Source organism: Ruditapes philippinarum, unplaced genomic scaffold, assembly GCF_026571515.1.
Source record: "Ruditapes philippinarum isolate M1 unplaced genomic scaffold, ASM2657151v2 ctg2259_1_1_1_1, whole genome shotgun sequence".
Lineage (NCBI taxonomy): Eukaryota > Metazoa > Mollusca > Bivalvia > Venerida > Veneridae > Ruditapes > Ruditapes philippinarum.
The window spans coordinates 150,567-175,694 of NW_026866331.1; the positions used below are offsets into that span (position 1 = coordinate 150,567).

The 25,128-nt window shown below is 32.3% G+C and overlaps 1 protein-coding gene across 2 annotated transcripts; it reads left to right on the top strand.

Annotated features, from left to right (window-relative positions):
- The first annotated feature begins 3,843 nt into the window (after positions 1–3,843).
- Positions 3,844–25,027, top strand: LOC132732174 (lysophospholipid acyltransferase 2-like). 2 transcript variants are annotated; one of them, XM_060718546.1, is made up of 12 exons: positions 3,844–3,988; positions 4,336–4,481; positions 6,054–6,224; positions 6,979–7,089; positions 7,451–7,595; positions 8,384–8,401; positions 11,400–11,490; positions 12,705–12,806; positions 13,269–13,372; positions 13,833–14,033; positions 17,154–17,305; positions 21,006–25,027. In XM_060718546.1, the coding sequence occupies exons 1-12, from the start codon at positions 3,899–3,901 to the stop codon at positions 21,115–21,117; spliced, it is 1,443 nt and encodes a 480-aa protein (XP_060574529.1). In that variant the 5' UTR covers positions 3,844–3,898; the 3' UTR covers positions 21,118–25,027. The 2 variants fall into 2 exon arrangements, with proteins under 2 accessions (XP_060574529.1, XP_060574528.1); XM_060718545.1 differs by lacking the exon at positions 17,154–17,305 and adding an exon at positions 18,936–19,087.
- The last annotated feature ends 101 nt before the right edge of the window (positions 25,028–25,128 follow it).

Below are 25,128 nucleotides of genomic sequence, written 5' to 3' on the forward strand. Positions count from 1 at the left end.
GGGCTTAATTGTGTAAATTCACTCTGACATACAATTCCATCAAAAAACATCATAGATTATTTGAAAGAGATAAACATGTATTCTAGGATTTAATTGGCTCATTTTCATTGTCATTTACAAAGTTTAACATAACATTTTAGACTATTATACGATATGGCCGGTTATGTGTTGACATGCCGTAAAAATCCAAACAAACAAACAAACAAACAATAGTTAAACTAAACTAAGGAAGGCCTGGACTCAATACTCCCTCGGCTATGTGTACAACGCATGTTACTACAGTTGCAGAAGTATGATATTAATCTTTACTCTGTGCCCAGAATAAATATTCCATTAGCAGATACACTGTCACGCAATTATTTGCCAGAAATATTCCCTGAAATTTTCGAATGTGTAATGTTCCTATTCATGAGGTTATGTCAAATTTACCCATAAGTGACAAAATTAAAAATGCATCCAACAATGACTCCCAAATTGTTATATAGGTTATCATAGACAGATAGTCAAATCAGAAAGCAAATTTTCCAAAGCAGTTTACAGATTTCTGGACCTACAAAGACGAATCATCTGCAGTTGAAGGTATAATATTAAAAGGTATACAATTTGAAAGTGAAATTGTTAGTTACATCTTCAAAATCAATTCTGAGCACTAGCTTCTATAGCCGTTGAAACGATTTATAGTAATTTATAACTGCTGTATTTTCAACCGCAGACGCAAGAAAAAAAATCTGCATTCGACACAAGCGCGTATACCCCAGCAGGCACATCAACGTTGAAACAACGTTGAATTATGGTCAGATTTCAACGTTGAAATAACATTGGATTTATATTCGAATTTGAAAGTTTTAACAACGTTGAAATTTCAACGTTGATACAACTTTGCAGTTTCAACGTTGGTACAACGTTGAAGTTTCAATGTCATTTCAACGTTGAAAACCCACAATACTTTAATTTTAAAATATAAAGCAGAGTAAAATAGTTTAACAAAAAAAATCAAGACAATATTAGGTACCTCAGATATTTTATTTCAAAAATACAGTTCAAATGCAGCTTAAATTGAAACGATTTAAGAAGTCAGTTTAGTTCAACAATTAAGCAACAATCTGTTCCAATCTTTTTCTTTTTCCAGATCTTTCTGGTTATGTCTTAAGTGTTTCATGATGACGTTTGAATACTTCTTTGGCTGTCTCTAACTGATTCTGCAAATAAAAATAATAAGAAGTTAGTAGTTAAAAGTGACTTTGTCAATCTAAATTTATAGCTATAATTAATCAACCTAGTGATTTGTTTTTATCTTAAAATGCTTATCTCTACGATTTACATAATAAAACAGCATAGAATATGAGATATAGCTGAAGTTTCATATTGACAGCAAATTATGTACATAAAACAACAAAATATTTATAAAAAAAAGAAGCTATTTAAAAGTCTCACCTGTGATTGGTAAGCAGAACTGCTCCCCATCAGTTACTGGCAGCATTTGTCCAATAAATATTCTAGGCTCTAGCTAAGACCATTTTATGCAGTATCCTGAAAATAACAAATTTATATGTTAATTTAATATTAATGTTTCAGAAGTATTCTGAAAAACATATATTATTAAGACAAGATTAATATCCAGTAGTTGAAATATTTATACTTTGTAAATAAATATATAATATTAAATATAGGAATTTCAATATAACAAACCCGACAGTTCTTTCCGTGTTGAATGCAAAATGGTATACAGGCTACAGCTCCAAAACTCTCAATTTCAGCCAGTTGGAGGATCTGGAATGTAAAATAGATGTATTATTCCCTGTAAATTCACGACAATTAAACTTAAAAATATAACACTCAACTTTGTTAACATTTAACATCAATCAATCAATTTGAATCAATATTTTTTGATAATGCAATGTATACAATGTATTTTTCAGACCAATTAACACTGTATCATACTAACACTTAAATATAAATACAGCTAGATAGACAAATCGTATTGGGACGTAAATTATGTTGGCCGAACTTCATTTTATAGGTTACAATCTTATAATTGATTAAATTTTAATTGGTATATAGCACCAAAGATAAAGTTTAATAATATGAAAAATAAGTTTAAAAAAGGCAAGACTTGTAACATCGGCATCAATAACTTAGCGTAAGCGTAAGGCCTACCAATTAGGTCGCGAAAACGTGTCAAATCAACTCATCTCTCATTTCTTTCATATAGTAAATCAAAGTAGAATTTTAGTTTAAACAAAGTTTATTTCAAACAAGTATACACATTTACAATTTACAAATAAAACTTTACAACACATGAAATGAATGAAAAAGGGTCAGAACCGAAAGCTGATGCTTATATAGGTCTTATTTTAATTTTTATTTGCTATAAATATTGGCAGTGTGTATATGTATGTACATGGATATGCTTGAAAGTACAATGAGTAATTGTTTAATAAGAATGAATTTTATGTTATATACAAAATATATGAGTTCGTAGTTGGTTAGAAGAAGGTTTAAAAAAATATGTTTTGTAAAATAATCAACTACTGTATCTGAAAAAGAGAGGAAAAGAAGAAATAAGATAGCAGAGAAAAGAAGATATTTCCAGACGGCACTAACAGTATGGTATTGATAAAAGAAGGATATTATTCTTAAGAAATCTCTTGCTTTTGCTGATGTAATCTTGAACAGTAAGAAAAACATTACAGTTAGTATTATCACTCATGTTACAGTCGCCATGTAGTAGTGTGTGCAGCGTTATAGTACAGTAGTTTGATAAGATGTTCATGAAACTTTCTCTATTCCCAATGTAAAAATAATTTGGACATTTTAGATTATGTTCCAAATTGTATTTGAAAGATGATAGTGATGAAGAATTTCGAATTTCAGAGGAAAGTTCATTCAAGTCCCGTATTACGGACGGCAAAAAGGAATTTTCATAAAGCGTTGTTCATGTGCGTACGGTTTGGATGTCCTCGGCATTACGTAAGTTATATCTTAAAGTATTGCCTACGGATGACGGGACTAGAATCGAAAGATAATTTGGTGTAAGATCGTGAGTCATCTTGTAAAAAATTACACAGAATAAGTGGTGTAAAAGTTTAGATAATGATTAAACTAAAATTAACAATGTCACGACAATATTTCAACGTTGTTTCAACGTTGAAACAAAGTTGAGTGCCTGCTGGGACAGTATTATAGCATTTTGGCAAACTTAAAGATATTTTATGCTCAAATTTGATATTAGAAAATTTCTTCTCTGTTTTACCATCATTCAGGCCAAAAGCGACGACTGTTATCTTCTAAAACAAAATATTGTTTACTTGACTGCAAATATCTCTCAGAAAGTATTTATTTGACTAAATAATGATCAGAAAGAAAAATAACTTTTTCTTGACGGCAAAATATACTAGTTTGTTAGTTTAAACTGGGACGAAAACATTAATTTGATCCCAGGTTTAAAAGAAATAAGTTCTGCCATTTTTAGGGGTGCAGAAAGTTTTATTTCGCAGTTTAAAGTGACATTTTATTCTTAGCAGTTCCCCGACGATGGTGTGATGATAGAAATTCAAGTGTAAATAATACCCTGTTATGTCTGGGGTGTAGCAACCATATGTAGTAGTCTATATATTATAGCTTAGTCCAACTAGTTAGACTTGCCAAATAGACATCGAGCGATGTCTTTTTCCCTTTGATTGTTTGAAAAAAAAGTTTGTAAAATGGGTCAAACCGTTCACGCCGAATTAATTAGGCTATATATAGCTAGGATCATTCTTTGTACATACATTTTGGGGTCAGTGAGTGAACATTTATTTTTACAATAGTGTCTTACAACCTTAAACATTTAGTGGTGTTGTACCTAGACAACTTCTGTAGGACGAAACAAAACACAAACTGAGAAAGTTGAAGCAGAATGGCCCCTGTCAGCGAAAGCAGTGACTTTTACTATGGATCACGTCTATTATCACCATTAGTTCCAATACTTGGATTATCGATCGATCAGGTATCTTTCATTAGCAAATATAAATGTGAAGTTGATATATTTTCGGATAGGAAATATATTGGATACTTTTACATTGCACGTGACTTTCCAACATTTTGTAAGCTTATTTAACTATTGTAAAACCACCCGATTATTGAATGACTTCGATTGTATTTAAGAACATGTTTTACATGGAACGTTTCTTTTTCTTCCAATCAATCATGCATTAATTTCCTCACGGTCTCCTCCAGTCCTTGGGGTGGTCACCTATTTATTAATGTAGGCCCTATCTCTAATTTCCATATAAATAATAATTTTGTATATTTCATTTATTTATTTGTTGATAAATATTATGTCTTTAATTTCAGATAAATTTTCTAGTATGTCAGCTGGTTGCAATGGCTATTGGAATTCCATTCCGCAATATGTTAGATCCCAGGAGCACAAGTCCTAGAGTGAGACATGCTGTTGAGCTGCTGCTTGGTATAGCATTGGTCCTGTTTTGTTTTGGAAGGTAAATTGTACTACATGTATAAATGGTCTATATACAATATTAAATTAAAAGGCTTTCAATAAAATGTTATTTGTTTCCCATCTCTCTTAGCCTTTCCACAATAATAATGTTCTAAAAAGGAAGTGGCTAGCCGTACGGGCCCGTACGGCTAGCCAAAAGTTCTAGCCGTACGTGAGTCACGTACGACTAGCCAGGACACACTGTATTGGCTAGCCGTACGGCACTTTTCAAAATTATATGGAAGTCGAAAATGCATATGTTATTTTATGACTTTAAGCGAGGATTTGTACAAGACACAGCAATTGTCTTCGTATGTTTACTTTTTAGAGATTAATCGCCTTGTATATATTTTTGTCATCTCAAGACGTCGAGAAAAAATAGCGTTTGGTTGCAGTTAAATAACATCAATTGAAATAGTTTACAAAACGTTGATATTTTTTGTTTCATTTAGTTTAATTTTCAAATAAAAAAAAAACAAAAAAAAAAACGCCGAAAATAATTGTTGTTGGGCTCTGATAATTGCGTCAATTACCGACGGTATAGAAGTTTGTCCATCATTAAGGAAAGTTTGCCTTAATTAAGGCTTATTAATTGATTGTGCTTTTATGTTCGATATTTAAAATTATCTATACTGTATTTAAAAATTATTAAATTATTTTTGCTTTCACCGTTTTTTTTTTTCAGTATTCTTTTTATTTACTTATTTATTTATTTAATCCCCTCCGATCATTATTTATTCGATACATGTGCTTAATTAACAAAAATGATTTAACAATTCATCTTTCATACAAATAAAACAACAAATTATAAGCATGAAAATCAAGGACAACGTTTGTTCGTATTCATTTTTTTACAAAATGGCGGAGCATCTTTATTAAAGTCAACACTAGGACAAATGCGGGGACTTGATTAAAATCCTCGTTTAAAGACACAAAATAACATATGCATTTTCGACTTCCATATAATTTTGAAAAGTGCAGTACGGATAGCCAATACAGTGTGGCCTGGCTAGTCGTACGTGACGCACGTACGGCTAGAACTTTTGGCTAACCGTACGGGCCCGTACGGCTAGCCACTTCCTTCTAAAAATCCATACATATACATTATTTTGAAGTTTTATTAGAATGTGTTCAATCCAAAATAAAGTGCTATCAGCTGGATAACAGTCATTTATAGACCAGCTGCCAACATGGCAATATGGAGGATAACACACAAGTTTTTACCTTTCCAGCTTATATGGTGCTTATGTTTTAGTGGGAGATATAACATATTCCACTTGTTCTGAAAGGGTTATACTTTTAGCATTAGATAGTCCCTTTAGATAGGATAATAATATTATAATTTACATATATAAAAAAGAATACAAAAACCTTCTTTACCAATATTTGAATAAACCAAGGCAAGTTCAAAATAAAGAGTAATACACATCAAGACCAGGGCAAGTTTACAATATTTTATTGGAGTCTACTAGTTTCGGTCACTTTATGACCTTCGTCCAGTATTTAAGTAGTTACTTTTTACAAATAATTGGTAATATTCCATATTAATAAACACATATTTTTATGTTTTCAGTCAGATTATTCACTTGTTTATACAAGCATCCTTGGGTTATGTGCTGCTGCAGTTTATTGGTCAGAAATGGATGCCTGTGTCGGTGTTTGTTGTAGCAATGGGCTATCTTGCTTGGTGTCACATACATAGAATGATCCTAGATTATGGTGGCTACACACTGGATATAACTGGGTATGTTTAAACTTGAAATTTCTATCATCACAGGATGGGGCTGCCACCTCCGTGGTCGAGGGGTTAGAGTCGATGACTTCTAATCCAGTTACCTCTCTGGCGTGGGTTCGATCCCCGGGAGATGCTTTGGTAGTTTAGCGCGGAGGAAGGTAGTCTAGTACTGGTGTAACTCTCCAGGAACGATGGTTAGGAAACTACCTGCCTATATGACTGAAATACTGTTGGGAAAAGGCGTAAAATGAAACAAACAAACAAATAAAGGGATGGGGCTGAATAAGATGTCACTGTAAACCATGAAATAGAATTTTCTTCATCCTTAACAATGGCAGACATATGCTTGCATTCTTCCCTGTATAAACTAGAGCTTACCTCTTTTAGTTTTAAACTCACAAAATGTGACCAGGCTGGTTTAGAATATTTTGCTATCAAGCAAATGATACTTTTCTTTCTGATCATTAAAGTCAAGTACTTTCTGTGTGATATTTGCAGTGTAGTCAAAAATATTTTATTTACATTGAAACAATATTTGGTACATGTAACACATAGGGAGTTTTCTACATAAAATTTCAAGTAGTAAGTGATGATTTTATTTAAAGCAGTCGGCAGTAAAGCACTCTTTAAGTGTATTTTTATGTAGTACGATTTGTCATAAGTATTCTAATAGCAAATTCTGCAGCTATGGATTACAGAAACTTGACAATGTATTGTATTTATCATTGAAAATGTCACAAGTAACAGAAAACGGTACTTTCAGACCACTAATGATCTCTGTTCAGAAGATAACAGTTGTCGCTTTTGGCCTAAATGATGGTAAAAACAGAGAAGAGAAAGATCTCAACCCAAATCAAAAATCTAAAGCAATAAGGTATGTTGTTTCACTTTAAATTGATAGTCAAGTACTTGTATTTAATGTCAAAGTGTTATGCATGTAGCATACTTTTGTCAGTTAATTTGGATGGTAGTTGCATTTATAGGAATGGTAATTAATTTTACTCTGTTATATGATATAGATTATACTTGTGCGTTAAATAGTAGATACCATTCTTACTAAAACTATTTAAGAATATAATACACTATATGTTTATAAATTTTTTTTAAATGTCTTAGTGTTTTAAACATTTTTTTCCATATATAGTTTGATACACTTTAAATTTACTCTGACAGATAAACCGACACATAGACATAGATTTGTAGGTTGTATTAATATTTGGTTACTCTTTTCACAGAGAAATGCCTGATTTACTGACCTATTACAGCTACATATTCAGTTTCCACAATGTGATGTGTGGCCCCCTAGTGTTTTACAAGGATTATTGTGCTTTTATAGATGGCTCTTGTTATACTTCTAACTCGGAAAATAGCAATAATAAGGTGATATGTTTTTACATGGTATAAAATTGAATTGTTTAAAAGATTATCTTTTATCATTAACATACATTGTGCTGGAGTGGTTTTCTCTCTGCCTAGATCACATGATGTGTCATGTGATCTGGTCTAAGTTAATGCATGAGAGGCAAATACAAGCTGCAGATGAAGGTTCTGCAACAGTGACAGTGTTTTTTTGTTATACATTATTTAAAGTCTCTACTCATATTTGTTGTAGAGGAATTCAGAATTCCATAAAATACATATCTGTTAAGCCAATTGCCAGAGGTCACAGTAAAATTCCCTGTTAAAGTATGCAACGGATGGAAGCACAGAAAAGTCGAAGATAATTACAGATGCTTATGAGTAAAAGCTGTGTGTTTTAAGAAGTAAATATTTTCAGTTTATGTCCAGAGACAAAATCCTGTCTATACAGCAAACATTACAAAATTAATGTCTTGGGACTTAAATTTATTCACCTTTAAAGAAATTTTTTCACCTTTAAAGAAATTAATTCCAATAACTGTTTGGCAAGACTATTCAGGCAATACAATACAATACCGTATCATTTTATTTATAATGAAAGGCCACTGGCCCAAAATGCAAACAATAAGGGATCAAAGGCATTTCATTTTCAATTGCTTATACATTTCATTTTAAGGCATATCTAGCAGAATCTAAAATGTCATTCCTGATTACACTGTATACAGTACCTTTATCTTGTTGTTAAAACATACATTTTCATAATCATTGTTTCTATTGTCATATCACCAGCTGCTTATTCTATTTTTCAGGATATTCCTTCACCAAAGGTATGTATGAGAAAAATTTATCCTAAAAACACTTCATGGTAAATAGTAAAGTAAACATTTATAGGAATATAGTCCATTTATGAATAAAGACATTACATTTCTATGGTTCTATTCAGGTGCCCAACTTGTGCCTGAAACAATGCAAGAAGGGGCACCCGAGGGCTTTTTAAATCAGTAAAGCTTAAAAGTGGACTTTGCTGTGCCGGTGTGACTGGGACCCAATAAAATAACTGACATATTGACATTCTAAACATTTCTGCATTAAAAACTTTTATTGAACTTGAAATATTGTCAACTGACTTGACATGGTGGTTAAAATATTTGCCATTCAGCTATGATATCAATTTTTTAACCTTACAATTTCCTCATATCACAGAGATCTGTTAGTAGAAAAAATCGGCTGGGGAGTGATTCAGAAATGAATCGAGTCTTTATCAGTTTTTAGCTCACCTGAGCATGCTCAGGGTGAGCTTTTAGGATCGATGATTGTCCGTTGTCCGTCGTCCGTTCACATTTAGTTGTTAACACTCTAGTGGTCGCATTTTTGCCACAATCATCATCAAACTTGGTCAGGATGCTTATCTAGTTGATAGCTCGGATGAGTTCGAACATGGGTCATCTCGGATGAAGAACTAGGTAACAAGAGCTAAAAATAGAAAAACCTTGTTAACACTCTAGCGGTCACATTTTTGCATCAATCATCATCAAACTTGGTCAAGATGCTTGTCTAGGTGATAGCTCAGATGAGTTCGGATATGGGTCATCTCGGATTGAAAACTAGGTCACCGGAGCTAAAAATAGAAAAACCTTGTTAACACTCCAGCGGTCACATTTTTGCCTCAATCATCTTCAAACTTGGTCAGGATGCTTATCTAGTTGATAGCTCGGATGAGTTCGAACATGGGTCATCTCTGATGAAAAACTAGGTCACAAGAGCTAAATATAGAAAAACCTTGTTAACACTCTAGAGGTCACAATTTTGCCTCAATCATCATCAAACTTGGTCAGGATGTTTGTCTAGGTGATAGCTCGGATGAGTTCGAACATGCGAACATGGCTCATCTCGGATGAAAAAGTAGGTCATCGGAGCTAAAAATAGAAAAACCTTGGTCAGGATGCTTGTCTAGGTGATAGCTCGGATGAGTTTGAACATGGGTCATCTCGGATGAAAAACTAGGTCATCGGAGCTAAAAATAGAAAAACCTTGTTAACACTCTAGCGGTCACATTTTTGCCTCAATCATCATCAAACTTGGTCAGGATGCTTGTCTAGGTGATAGCTTGGATGAGTTCGAACATGGGTCATCTCGGATGAAAAACTAGGTCACAGGAGCTAAAAATAGAAAAACCTTGTTAACACTCTAGCGGTCACATTTTTGCCTCAATCATCATCAAACTTAGTCAGGATGCTTGTCTAGGTGATAGCTTGGATGAGTTCGAACATGGGTCATCTCGGATGAAAAACTAGGTCACCGGAGCTAAAAATAGAAAAACCTTGTTAACACTCTAGCGGTCACATTTTTGCCTCAATCATCATCAAACTTGGTCAGGATGCTTGTCTAGGTGATAGCTTGGATGAGTTTGAACATGGGTCATCTCGGATGAAAAACTAGGTCACAGGAGCTAAAAATAGAAAAATCTTGTTAACACTCTAGCGGTCACATTTTTGACACAAGTGTCATCAAACTTGGTCAGGATGCTTGTCTAGGTGATAGCTTGGATGAGTTCGAACATGGGTCATCTCGGATGAAAAACTAGGTCACAGGAGCTAAAAATAGAAAAACCTTGTTAACACTCTAGCGGTCACATTTTTGCCTCAATCATCATCAAACTTGGTCAGGATGCTTGTCTAGGTGATAGCTTGGATGAGTTCGAACATGGGTCATCTCGGATGAAAAAGTAGGTCACCGGAGCTAAAAATAGAAAAACCTTGTTAACACTCTAGCGGTCACATTTTTGCCTCAATCATCATCAAACTTGGTCAGGATGCTTGTCTAGGTGATAGCTTGGATGAGTTTGAACATGGGTCATCTCAGATGAAAAACTAGGTCACAGGAGCTAAAAATAGAAAAATCTTGTTAACACTCTAGCGGTCACATTTTTGACACAAGTGTCATCAAACTTGATCAGGATGCTTGTCTAGGTACTTGCTCGGATGAGTTCGAACATGGGTCATCTCGGATGAAAAACTAGGTCACAGGAGCTAAAAATAGAAAAACCTTGTTAACACTCTAGTGGTCACAATTTTGACTCAATTGTCATCAAACTTGGTCAGGAAATTTGTCAAGGTCATTGCTGGGATTAAATCGAACATGGGTCATCTCGGATGAAAAACTAGGTCATCGGAGCTAAAAGTAGAAAAATCTTGTTAACACCAAATATCCTGTAAATTAGTCTGAACGTTTGTTTTGATGATTTCTAAGTCAAGTTCGAACATGGGTCATCTTGGATGAAAAACTAGGTCACGCGGCCCAAATAAGGAAAAACCTTGTTAACATTCTAGTGGTCACATTTTCGACTCAATTATCATCAAACTTGGTCAGGATGCTTGTCTAGGTAATTGCTCGGATGAGTTCGAAATGGCATGTGAAACTAGGTCACCGGAGCTAAAAATAGAAAAATCTTGTTAACACTCTAGTTGCTACTGTTTTGATCCAAGTATCCTGGAAATTGGTCTGAAAGTTTGTTTTGATGATTTCTAGGTCAAGTTTGAATATGGGTCACCTGGGTAAAAAACTAGGTCACACTGCTCAAATATGGATAATCCTTGTTAACACTGTAGTGGCCACATTTTTGACTCACCTGTCATGAGACTTGGTCAGAATGCTTGTCTAGTTAATTGTTTGGATGAGTTTGATGGGTCAGGTGAGCGATCTAGGGCCATCATGTCCCTCTTGTTTAGATGAAGCAATTGAGATTAAATTTTGAATTAATACCAGTTGTAAAGTGTTTAGAGCATGAAGAAATAGTTGCAATGATTATGAGTTTCTAATTGACAGGAGGTATTTCTACAAAAACTAGTGACTGTAGTTATACTGGGGGCATTGATGATGATGGAACCATTCATAGCGCCATGGTCACGTATGAAAGGTAACTTATAACACATCTTAAAGGCACATCATACCTCAGAAATCTATGTTTTGAAAAAAAACTCTTCAGAAAATGTCAAACATGTGTTTAATAATGTTAACATAGCATTTCTGAGGCATGATGGGCCTTTAAGTTTCATCAACAGAATATACCAGTGCAAGTAGTGCAGACCAAGATGAACCAGCACATTAGTAATGTCTGTGATCATGGTCTGCACTGTTTGCTATTCAGTCACTACTTATTTCAAAATTTTCCCAATAAACGATACATCGTAAATGATTTTTCCAAGATTGGAAGATGGTTGAGGCAGTTTAAGGTATTTACATGAAAGGGGTTAAGCTGTTTGTCACTAGATGAATAAACAAGGTTTCAATAATTCAAATTTTTACTAGATCCTAAAAAATAAATGATTATTCACCACTATACATATGATTCTGTACATGCTTTATGCAAAATTGTTTATAGACTGAATTTACTATTTTTAACAACAAATTTCCACCACCTTACTGAAGAAGATATTTTTGCATTTTGATAGTATATCTGGATGGTTTTTGCATTAACTGTACCAACTATTCACTTTTTCTCTTCCAATTAGACAATATTTTCACAATTTCAAATAGTTTCTTATAAAGATTAGCACCTACCTCAGGGCAGGCGTTAAGACTTTTTGCATTTTAATTTTAGTGCTAATATTATTTCTGTATAGCTTGTTTAAGTTTTAAAGGTTGGAATGTTCATTGTGATCATATAAGTGCTATGTTTATTATGTGATGTCAATCCAAAACTTTGTACTGTTTCTTGCTCAATTTTATCTACTCAAGGGCTCTCAGGCAACACCCCCCCCCCTTGGTTAAGTCCTTGAACTATAAATCACTTGCCCATTCACTGCAGGGGTTTAACCCTGCAATAGACTTGGGATACATTCATGTGAGGAAGCTATCCAACTAGTTGATAGAAGGTCAGGTGCCTGCATGTGCCTGAAATAACGCACAAAGTGGCACCAAAGATCTTGCTCCATCAGTAATCTTGAATGTTGCTATGTGACTTTTGCAGAGTTGGCGTGACTCAAAGTATCACAAAGAAACAAACAAATGTATGCTATTTATTATCAAAACTTGATAAGATAGCAATGAACCATTCCAAATTCAAAGTAGAGCAAGCTGTTCATACAAATAAAGGGATGTTGATGTTAAGAAGTTGTGTTTATTTTGTAGATGATGACTTTCTGTACAATACAACATGGATATACAGGAATTTTTATTTGCTATGCTCCATGACCATGCATAGACCAATGTATTACTTTGCCTGGAAACTAGGTAAGATAAAAATAATTTTTATGTAAGCACCAGTTTTTGAGCATGAGAAAGTGTACATGTACTTACTAACTCCTTGTTTTAAGGTTGTTGACTTCAAACCATTTGCTCCTCACCGCTGTGGGTTTGAATCCCAGCAGGGACTTTGGATTCTGTCATGTGAGGAAGCTATCTAGCAATTTACGGAACGTCAGTGGTTCTACTCAGGTGCATAGCCTGTAAGTGCTTGAAATAATTTAAGAAAAGGTACCTCAACCAGTAAAGCAGGAAAGTTGCCATATGACCTATACTGTGTTGGTGTGACGTGTAAAACAACAACAAAACTCCTTGTTTTAGTACCTTTCCAATATGTAAATGTTATATGTCCACAGGAAGAAAGACTTAAGACTTATTAAGACTTAACAATATTCCTTATGAATGAATCATAAAATGATATAGCTATAACATGTACTTCACTGTTTGCAGGTGAATTGGTGAATAACTCATGTGGACTAGGATTTTCTGGTTATGATGATAAAGGAAATTCTAAGTGGGATTTGCTAGATAATGTTAAAATCTATCAACTAGAGGTAAAGTAACTAAAGATTTTCTAAATAATGTTTAAGTGTGACAGTTACAGGTACTGAATTATTTGCTTGATAATGTTGAAATCCACCAACTACAGGTGCATAAGAGGTTTTCTTCCACCAGTGAAGATTGAAAGTCAACATATGACCTTTGCACTATTAGTGTTACTTACATTTTGTAAAATCCTTCAAAAAAAAAAGAGAGAGAAAAAGAAACAATCTTAAAAGTGCTACGTAATGTTTAAATCTATGAGCTACAGGTTTTGTACTGTGAGATTTACTCAATCAATTCTGTCAGGTATAGGTATCATTATTTGATAATTTCAACATAATGTCAGAAATCCATCATTTACAGGTACTCTCAAATATTTGTACATTTTACAGCAGCACACTATTTCCTATTTTGAAGAAACAGGAGGAGTAATCATGCTTAGTACTAAGTCAATCTTTTATCATTTTGCAGACGTGTACAAGTCTTAAAGTGAATGTAGATTCATGGAATGTGACAACAGCTCATTGGTTGAGATATAGTGTATACGAGAGATGCCCCGCCTCCATTGCTACATGGGCAGTATTTATAATTAGTGCATTTTGGCACGGATTTTATCCCGGGTATTACATGGCGTTCCTCACTGCAGCTCTCTTTACAACAGCTGCAAGACTGGTAAGCTTTATAAATTTGTATTTGTTTGAGATCACATGACCAAATAAAAAAATTTCTGCATCATGAAAGGCAACTATTATAAGTATTTCAAGCCAAAGTTTTAGTAAGTAAAATTACTTGAACAAGGAGGAAATGATTTTTTGTGTCATCTGCTGTAGAGTACTCATCAAAACCTAATAGACCTCAAGAAATCACAACATAAAGGGGAATAAACTGTCCAATCAGTCCTCAATACAATAGCTTAATTGACTATCATCAGGCGACTCATGTGCTCACTGAACACTCTTGTTATTCCCATTTGGCATTGATTGTCCAGCCCTTCAGATCCTTCTTACAGGAAAAATGGATACTGAAATGACTGTGAGAATGATAAGTTACTGTAAATTTTATTTGATTTCATGTGGCTAAAATGGTTTTATGTGGCTAATAGAACATTAGAGTAGCCACACACAAGCCATTTCATTAGAAAATCTGTTAATCTGTAGGTTGGTCACACTTTACCTAAAACTTGGTACATAAAAAAGAAAACCTATTTAAAAACTTCATTTATGATTACATCTGGAGTTTTTGCCCTTTGTAATTTTTTATGCTTTAATTTTGTTTTTGTCTGGGGCATAGCTCAAAAGTAATAGATATGAGGTTGAAATTCACAGATAGGTAGATCACATTTAAGTAAAAGGCAGTGTTCAAGAATCTTAACTCTTTTTATATAAATTTGAATTATTGCCATTTGCTGCCTGGTACATAATACAAAGTGATATGTATGATGCGGCAGGGGATAATAATTGAACTAATGTGCTTGATTACTTGTATCATCATAGGGTTACTTGTGCATTTGAATGCTTTTATTATATGAAAGAAAAATGATTACTAAAATAATTTGATTTGTGCACATCTTGGCACATTAATGAAAATTTAGAATAAGGTACATTGTTCATTTTCAGTTATTTACATGTACTAACCTCAGAATAAGTATGTGTTAGCAATTTTGATTGGCTATTGAATGCTGCTTTCAAGTTTTAATGCATAATAATTGACCACAAAGGACAAATCTATATGTGGTATATTCCTGCACATTACAATGTTGAAAACTGAAAACTGTCAATACCTTAAAGGGGCTCAATTGTTTTGATTAAAACATGCCAAAAAAGGGACCACTATTGTTGTTTAAGTTAAAGTTACTTCTAATGCCAGTTTAATCTTTTGGGCTTTTCTAAAAAAGGACAGCTGTGTACATTGACAGTTATATACCCATATGTTCTTCCTTTGTGTATTAAAAGAAAACTAGCATGTCATTTTAGAATAAGAGCTATTAAATAACTATTAAGATGTTTTGTTAAACATAACTTAACATTATAAGTATCAATATTTTACATTGTGTTCATAAATTGTAATTATTGTGTATAAATTTTGATTGTTTTCACACATATACATGTATTTATAAGTATTGTTATATATAATTGTTTTTTGTAAACAAATAATTTATATTTGAATACAATTATTGTAATCAGAATACATGTATACTGTTCTCATAGCTTGCTTAAGTAAAGCTTCTTAACAATAAGTGAAAACAATGAATGATTTGACCTTACAAATAATTGTTATTAATTGTAACATTTAATTATTTTCCCTTACATTTCACAAGGAAGCGCTGACATATTAAATGAAAACAAGATTTAATGGGTCAGACGTACATGCAGACCAGGTCATCATTAATCTCACAGTAAATATGATATGCACTAAATTTTCCATGTTACGGTTAAAGTTTATTTAAAAGCTGTCAAGATATCTTCACCTTTGTAACACAAAATTATTTTTTTCTGCATACAAGAACATTTGGAAAATGACCTTTTAGTTGTTTTTAGACACACACAATTTTAACTATCGGGACTTTTTTCAGAAACAAGTAAAATTTTGGTCTATTATGCTAAAACAGATTTAAAAAGTTTTGACTGAAAACTTGGTTGTTCATGTGTTTAACTAAAATAGGTCAACTTTGAGTGTTGAAAATGCCTACCACATTGAAAAATGTCATAACCGTGAAATTAGTGATGACGAGGATTTAGAGATGTTGACTACAGTAAACTCACTGGGACATTCAAAACCTGTTTCTTATATCTGGAGTTCCTTGTAAGCATATAGCGAATTAGTTCCTTAATCAGGAGTTTTTCTTTTGCAAACAGATTAACATATAACGAACTGATTGTTTACCATTGTCCGACATTTTTGAAGAGCATTTGATTAAGAAATATAAATATTAGTCATTTATTTATATTTTAGACACAATTATCGAGAGTGTACTTTTTGGAATTTGAAAATCATTGCTATTTCAGTTTTAGTTTTACCCCCTATCTCAATTTCACATAAAATATAATATTTTGTTTCTAAACTCTTTTCGTTTTCTTTCCATGATTTAGAATAAACAAGATTTTCGATTTTTCCTTCCTTTTATTTTGAATACAGTATCCTCTTTTATAATTTAAGGGGGACTTTTACTAATGTCAGATAAAGATTACTCTTCATTTAAATCAAGCGTACTTTGCAGTTTGCAATGGATCATGCTTGCAGGCATGCATGATTATGTTGAAAACCGATTATAAATTATTATAATTATTTTACTCGAGCAAAACTATTGAAGAAAATAAATAAATAACCGTTTTATCTTGGTGAAAAGAGCTCATGCTAAAAATATCCTAAATAAAAAACTATACAAATTCATTTGAATAGATGTATTGAAGTACATACAACGATAAACGGTACATTCGCCCGAGTTTTAATCCGTGCGAATGAAAACGAAAGTTGAAAATGCGGGATCTATTTACGAATAGCCAATATTTTGGAGTTCGTTATAAAAGTGTAATTTTCTGTACTATTAACTAAATTGGGACTAAGAAATGAGTTCCTTATTAGCGATAATACCTTATATCTGTGTTCGCTATAACCATATATTTTTATATTAAATAAAGAAGGTCAAAATTCAAGCCAAAATAAATTGTTCCCTATAACCGGAAGTTCGCTATAACCGTGTTCGCTATATGTGAAGTTTACTGTATATAACTATATTGAGTATTTTCATACAATTTTGTAATATTACTAATATTAACATTTACTTTTTCATAGGTACGGCGGAATATACGACCCTATTTTTTGCAATCGACAGTGCATACTAATTTCTACGACTTTATTACATTTTGGTTCACAAGATTTGCAAATAGCTATTTTATATTGTCCTTTGTTCTTCTTGAAACCAAATATTCTATCCCTCTGTACGGGTAAGTAAAAAATGGAACAGTTTATTACACAATTTGAATAGGGTTATATTGTACTAACAATGATTTTTATCATGTTGACTACTAGTTTAGAAATACTGTTCCTTTCATTGTTATCAAGTAAATTTTTTTTTATTTTATTTGCAATTTATATAGGCAAATAGCTTTTTAAGGTTGTTTATTTATTTGCAATTAATGTTGGCAAATAGCTTTTTAAGGTTGTTTATTTATTTGCAATTTATGTAGGCAAATAGCTTTATAAATTTTTATATGGCGGCCAATTTATCATTGTCAAGATTTTTGTAAGCGTTTAATTCTTTAATATCAGTAAGAAATCTATTTAGCTTGTTACACATTTGGCTAAGTTAAAAGTTTTATTGCGCAAAAAACATTGATAAATTCAATGGTGTAGAACATTGAAATTTTTTTTGTAGTTTGATAGTTGATGGGGTATTGGGGTAGTATCAAAAACAGCAATTAGTCTCAATTAATAAAAATAACAAAGTTATAAAATGAAATTGTTGTTGAGACCAAGTATAAGTATACAAGGTGCATTTAGAAATACCTTCATTGATAATTTATGGAAAGTTTTCCATAAAGCTTTTATGCTTGGAAAAAAAGTAGAACTTCTGTGTTGTCAACATTGTTGTTGTTGTCATGTAGCCCATTACTCATACAGTTTTAAAGTTATCAATATGAAACCTGGAATGCTTGCTTATCATGACAAGGCACAGTTGTTGGACAAGGGACATTATTCTGAAAGTAATATTTTTAGGAGTTATGTACCTTTTTAACTTAGAATATATATGAAAATTTGGTTATTGAGATAGTCATTGCCCTAATATACAAGCATTTATACCACATGCTGTGCTCTTGTTTTTATAAAAATTTAATACAAAATAGCATCTCAAGTAACGTTCCAACAGTCCTAGCTTTAACCAGCTTGGTGAAGTCTTATATGTGGTCTTACAACTTGACTATGTCTTGAATATAATCTCTTTTTTATGTGAACTTTCTTTTTCTTCAGATGACACAATGTAATGTACCAATCATATTTAACTCCTGCTCCACCACTGTAGGGATTTTGACTTATGGTTTTTGAAATACCTAGAAATTGCTCAACCCTGTAGTGACAGTAATATTGTGAAATCTTGACTTTAAAGCCCCATACTTCATATACATATTGCTGGCAATTTTTACAACAACATTGATGAGGTTATAAAATTGGCTCATTACTCCTGCTTACTCAAGCACTCCTATGAATTTGGGGTTGGATGGAGGTGTGTGGGGTGGATGGGTGGGGCAGTGTTACAATAGGTTGGTGCATTGGCATTATCAATATTCATGTACTGTATATAACATAATAATATTGCATGTTTTCATTCTTACAGGCATAATTAGCCAGAGATACAACTTTTTTCTCCATTTCCTCCTTTACATGTATGACTAACGTATTTCAACAATATTTGATATTGCTTGCATGTTTTCTATGGTCTTGCAGGTATAAGCCAAGGAATCACATTTTCCCCTTTATTATTTCTATCTAACATAACAATATCATACAGGTTTTTATGCACCTTAATTTTCATCTATAAATCAAACCCAGCACGCTTCTACTGTTATTCTTTTCTAGATACGACGCAACATAAGGCCATATTTTATACAGTCTTCAAACCTCCAGTTCTTCTATGATTGTGTAACTTTTACTTTTACACGATTTGCTAACGTTATAATGGTAGGGTCTTTTTCTCTTCTGGAAGTGAGAGCTAGCTTAGCTTTGTACACGTAAGTTTTGTTTCTTTACCAGAATTATTAGCTTGATTATTACTTTTATATTATTGGGAGATAAGGAGAGCTTTCATACTCACCTGGGTGTTGGTGTTGGCATCTCAATCACACTTTTGGTTAAGTTTTTTGAACGACCTCATTTACTATCTATACCCTTTTTGAGGTATTGCCTTGAAACTTAAAATACTTGTTAGTACATAAATCTGTCAAGGATTTTGACTAAATTATACCCTTTTTTCGACATAAAGCTGCATGCCTCCAGATGATTCAAATATTTAAAAAAGTCTATCACTATATTTCTACTGCGTTACTATATCGCAGCAAGGGATATTTTTGCATATTTTGACCAGAGTCTTTGGTAATTTACATGGATTGCTACTTTCTTTGTTCACTTAACAGTATTTTCCTTTTAAATTCATATAAAAAATTTTCATTGAAATAAGCATAAATCTGGAAGCATGTTGTTTTAAAAATTTTGTAAAGTTTTTTGTATTGCCCCACTTATATCCTATACTCTTTGAGGTAATGTTATGAAACTTTAAATACTTGTTTGTGACCATCATTCCCACTCCCAGGCAAGTATTTATAATAGAAGTTGATCATGCTTTCCTATGGACAGCTCTTGTGTTACTACCCACTGGCAACAGTGGAGAGATACAATTGTATAGTCTCTGTATTCTTGGTAATAGTCCTCTATCAGTATTCTTCCTCATCATAAATTTGGAGCTTCAGCAATTAAATCTGTTTGTTATTAACAGCAAAGAGATATACCTGGTATTGCTTGTGCAATTTATGTTGAATCTGGGTAGTATTACGGAACTATTGCTACTGAACTGATAGGAAATATATCTGAAATATAGGAAAATGTCTGAAATATAGAACAATAACTGTCTTATGTAAAATAAAAACTTAAATTAATTCTAGTACAAAAATGAAATTTAATTGAAGTTTACACAAATTAGCATTGATTCATAGTACGGATGGAAACAAGTGCCGATTTCAGTACTCAAGTACTTGGTCATGCTTCTGACAGAGTACTTAGATACTCAGAAGATTTCTTAGGACTTTAGAATTGTAATATTATTCAACAATTTTCCATTTCTGTCAAGCCAGTCATGAGAACAAAAACTAACATTAAATGATTTGATCCAGAGCTTTCATCCTCTTGCCTGACTGTTTTGACTTGCACTTACATAAAGATATAGGAAAAAAAATAAAGATATAGGAAAAAACGTTTTTCTTCTTTCTGAATTTTATTTCAAGAGTTAGAGCTTTTTCTGCAGGCATGATCGAGATTGATTCTCAAACATGTACAAAAAGTCTTATAGTCCATTTTACATTCTATTAATTACCTTTATGCTTTTGACATAATTAAATTTCTTGGATGAAATAATGACCCTTTTTTGTGTCTTACCAATTACATATAAATGCAAGTTCTAGATATTTAATTATAGATTAATTACTAGTAATACATAAGTTTAAACAAAGGAGGCAAAGAATGATTATCTAATTTCTTGCAATTTGGCGGAAAACAATTGGTCTTTTTGATAAGTTTGAATGATGTTTTATCCTAAGCCTACTGAAAATCAAACTTTAAATGATTTACCTTAAAGCCACCAGTGTAGAGCAAGGCCAGCCTGCATAATAAATCTATCAACAGCTTGGTGCAAAAGAGTTGTAACTCCATCTTTATGTCATATGGCACACCATTGCACTAAGCCTTCAATATGAGTGCAGTCTGGACAATCTCAAAAATGGAAGCTGGGCAAGTCCATTTTAAGAAATCCAGCCGCTTAAGGGCTAGGAGATCTTTAATCTGTATTTAAAGATAAGATGTTATTGCTGGATATTGTTAGATTATAAAGATTTTTGAAGCACTGAATTAAGATATTGTTTCATTTTCTTTTTATTGTAGGTCATTGTTTTGGTGGTTACATTTGCTGTCATTTGGAGCTATAGTCTACTACAATTTCCTGCAAAGAATAATCTTTCCTGTGAAGAAAGACAAAGCATCAAAAAGCAGTTAATTAGACAGTGTTTTGTTTTAGAAATATTTTGACTGTTTAATTATGTTGTGTTGTTGTTGTTAGTTTTTTAATGCTCTTGAAATTTTTTGTCACTGAAGGATAATGTTACCAATTTGTCCTTCATTCTGTTCTTTAATCACACCTACTGGGACTTACACTTTCTCATTTCAGTTTATTGTCTAATGTCTTTGGTCTGTTGGTACTATAGACAAACTTCTACACTTGTTTAGGGTTTTTCAGGTTGATTGGGTAAATACATTGACCTTAACACTTGTGTAGGGTTTCAGGTTGATTGACCTTTATCATTGCATGGAATTTTAGGTTGATTTGGTCAATACATTGTCCTTTACACTTGTGTGGGGTTTTAGGTTGATTTGGTCAATGCATTGACCTTTACACTTGTGTGGGGTTTTAGGTTGATTTGGTCAATGCATTGACCTTTACACTTGTGTGGGGTTTTAGGTTGATTTGGTCAATACATTGTCCTTTACACTTGTGTGGGGTTTTAGGTTGATTTGGTCAATGCATTGACCTTTACACTTGTGTGGGGTTTTAGGTTGATTTGGTCAATGCATTGACCTTTACACTTGTGTGGGGTTTTAGGTTGATTTGGTCAATGCATTGACCTTTACACTTGTGTGGGGTTTTAGGTTGATTTGGTCAATGCATAGACCTTTACACTTGTGTGGGGTTTTAGGTTGATTTAGTCAATACATTGACCTTTACACTTGTGTGGGGTTTGAGGCTGATTGGGTCATTGACCTTTACACTTGTGCGAGGTTTCACGTTGATAAATACATACACCTTTATACTTGTGTGGGGTTTTAGGTTGATTTGGTCAATATCACTGATGCTAAAAAAAAAATCTTCCAACTTCTACTTACTTTAAGCCAAATATGAAGTCTTTAGCTGTTGAAATAGCAGCGTCAGGGAGAAAGCATTTGTTGTAGGTCAATATCACTGATGCTGAAATAGATCTTCCAACTTTTAATTATGTTAAACCTCCATATCATTAGCTTATGAAAGAAGCAGCATCAGGGAGAATACATTAATTAGTGTAACTGATAATCTTTGTTAGGATTATTACTTATTATCTTGATGCAGATTATCCTTCCAGTGTCATTCAAGTAGCTTACTTGAATGATATTTGCTTGTACATATAAACAAGTTTCGAATAAACTGCTACATGGTCAGTAACATATCTTTCTACACATATGTAAGGTTATAGTCTCAGTGGCATACATGTATACAAATACACAGTCATGTCACATTTATGTTGTTAAATATGACAGAATCAAATAACTTTGCATTTGCATATCTCTTTTTGTGTTAACTTATTTAGTACAGAAATTTTAAATGTTTAGATAATAATGAGAAGTATGAGTATGTACGTAATTATAAGTACATATCTATTTATATTAAATTAGCATATTGCTTATTTTGAATCATTAGCATGTTGTGTTTGGAATTTAGAACTGTCATGAAGTATTGTGTCAGAATGAATCAACCTAAAAGTTTAAAGTTGTGAAGACCTCTGGAATGTGTATGTAAGATTGTTTATCAACAGTAAGCCGTTTATATTTTCCTATATCCTCAAGCACTCTAAGCACTCACACTATTTTATAACATGGAATAGCAAAGATACTTGTTGCCAGTCATTAGCTTGTAAACTTATCAATTTCATTATTTAAGTTATTATTGTAATTATTGTTAAGGTATTTTTTTTCAGAAATGATTTATTCACTGACATTAGTGTAAATGAAAATTTTAGTAAATTTACGTGGATATGTTATAATATAGCAAATTATGATGAAGATATAATGTAAAATACTCAAAAAAATTAAAAGTTAACATTCTTTCACAACTTTGTTTAGGACACATTTTTGTAGTAAAATTATTTTTAAAAAATGCAATGGCTTTATTTTTGACATTAAGAAACATTATTTACATCAAGATTATTTAGTGTTACCTAAGAAGTTTGCTCAAATTACAAAGACGGATTATTTATATGGCATTAAATTGTGATAGATTTGAACATTTCATGTACAAAATATTAATTTATTAATGCTAGTATACCATCAGAGTTGATTTTCGTGCAGAAAAAGTTAAAGGCAAGGACATTACATTAAGCAAGCATTAAAGAAACACCCATGCAAGTTTAAATTAACCATTTATGTATTAAATACTCAGGTTTTACATGATAGTTATTTCATGCTTAGTTTTGTTATATGATACATGCTGTCTATACCATGTGACTTTTTGTGATCTGTTTGGTACAGGAAAAAAAAGATACATACATGGTTCATGGTTCCATAACTTTTTAAAGATCCTGTTTCACAATTTTCTCATGGTTTTAAATCATAAATATGATGCTCAAATTAAGATTTATCAATATTGTAGGTTCCAAAAAGCATTATTTATAAAGACATTACCGAATTTAACATTTCATGTAAATAAAGGGAGGTAATAAAAAAATTCATTTTCCATAAAGTTTAAGTTAAATTTTACAATAAGAAATAAATGCATATATTTTAATGATTACATATTTTATCACATAATCCGTGGCACAGGAGTGTAATAAAGCCATTTATTTTTGTTAAAAAAAACATTCTATTTATGCTTTACAAACATTAGAATTATTAAAAAGAAAATATGGAATAAAAGAATACTTCCAGAACCATCTTTTGTATTGGGTTTTCTGCCCCATGCAGATCACAAAATTTCATGTGATTAAGCACTGAGTGACAGATCTTTAAAAAGTGTATGTTTTACCTTTTATTTAAGATTTGAATAAATGTGAAAGTAATTTTTTAGCTTACTGAGGAATAGGTGAATTTTTTGTTCCCCGTGAGTTGAACAACTATTTATATTTATAGATTTCATTTTTTTTTTCAAAATCAGTTGTAGAATATATTGCAGTAGTTAGATCTAAATAAATTTTAACACTCGTATTTTTTTCTCAAAATGCATAATATACATGTTATGTTGTTTATCATTAATTAAATCTACTAATTAGATCCACCCTTTAAGGTACTTTCCTCTTGATCCATGATTTGTAGTTTAGTGTGTTAGTGTTCACTTAAAAAAAGAATCTTTCTGCAGAAAGGTAACTAAAACAGCTTATTTTGTCTATATGTGAATTATTTTGATTACAAATGTATATCATGTTTTCCAAATTATGTCATTTTTTTACTACTAACAACTTGTTCACATACTAATATTTACATAATGATAATTATTCGTCTACAATGACTATTCAGGTATGAAACTCTTGCCCTGCTGAATTTGTGTCATTTACATGCCCAGCTTTAAATTTGGAGCAATTCATATTGAATTGGAAGAATTCATGCCTGTACAAGTACTATAGCTATTGCATACGCACAGAATATCACATGGCAATGTTTTAGCTATCGCATGCGCACATATTAAATAAAAGGTTTCCTATTACTAACCCTCTTTATGCCATCATTGTCAAATATTGGTACTGTACTTGTGAATTACCTCAATTGACTACCTGTGTTACAGTCAGTACCACCAAACAATAGCTTTAAAATTATAGTTCTCCAAACAAAAGTTTTAAAGAATCTACACTGAGGTTTAAAAGCTTAAAAATTTTAATTCTTCCATTGATTACTTGAACATTTGTAACATAAAATGTGCAGAAGATAATACAGAATATAAAAGAAAGAATTGAATTGAAAATTGATTTTTATGAGATTTTTAGCCCAGTTTAACTAAAAAGGCATTTAAAGCTGCATGCCTCCAGATGAACCAAAATAAAATTCAATAAAATTTAACTTAAGAAATATGTAATGATTTTTAAGAAAAGTTGAAGGATTCAGGTAATAATATTCATGTTGTGTGTGATTTGCCATAGTTATCAGCATATTTCTACTGCGTGACTAATGCAGTAAGGGATATTTTTTAATATTTTTACATCTTTTTGTTTATTAATGTGGGTTGCAATGCCGTTTGCGGTGTGTAAATTACTTTCTTGGCTAGCACAATATT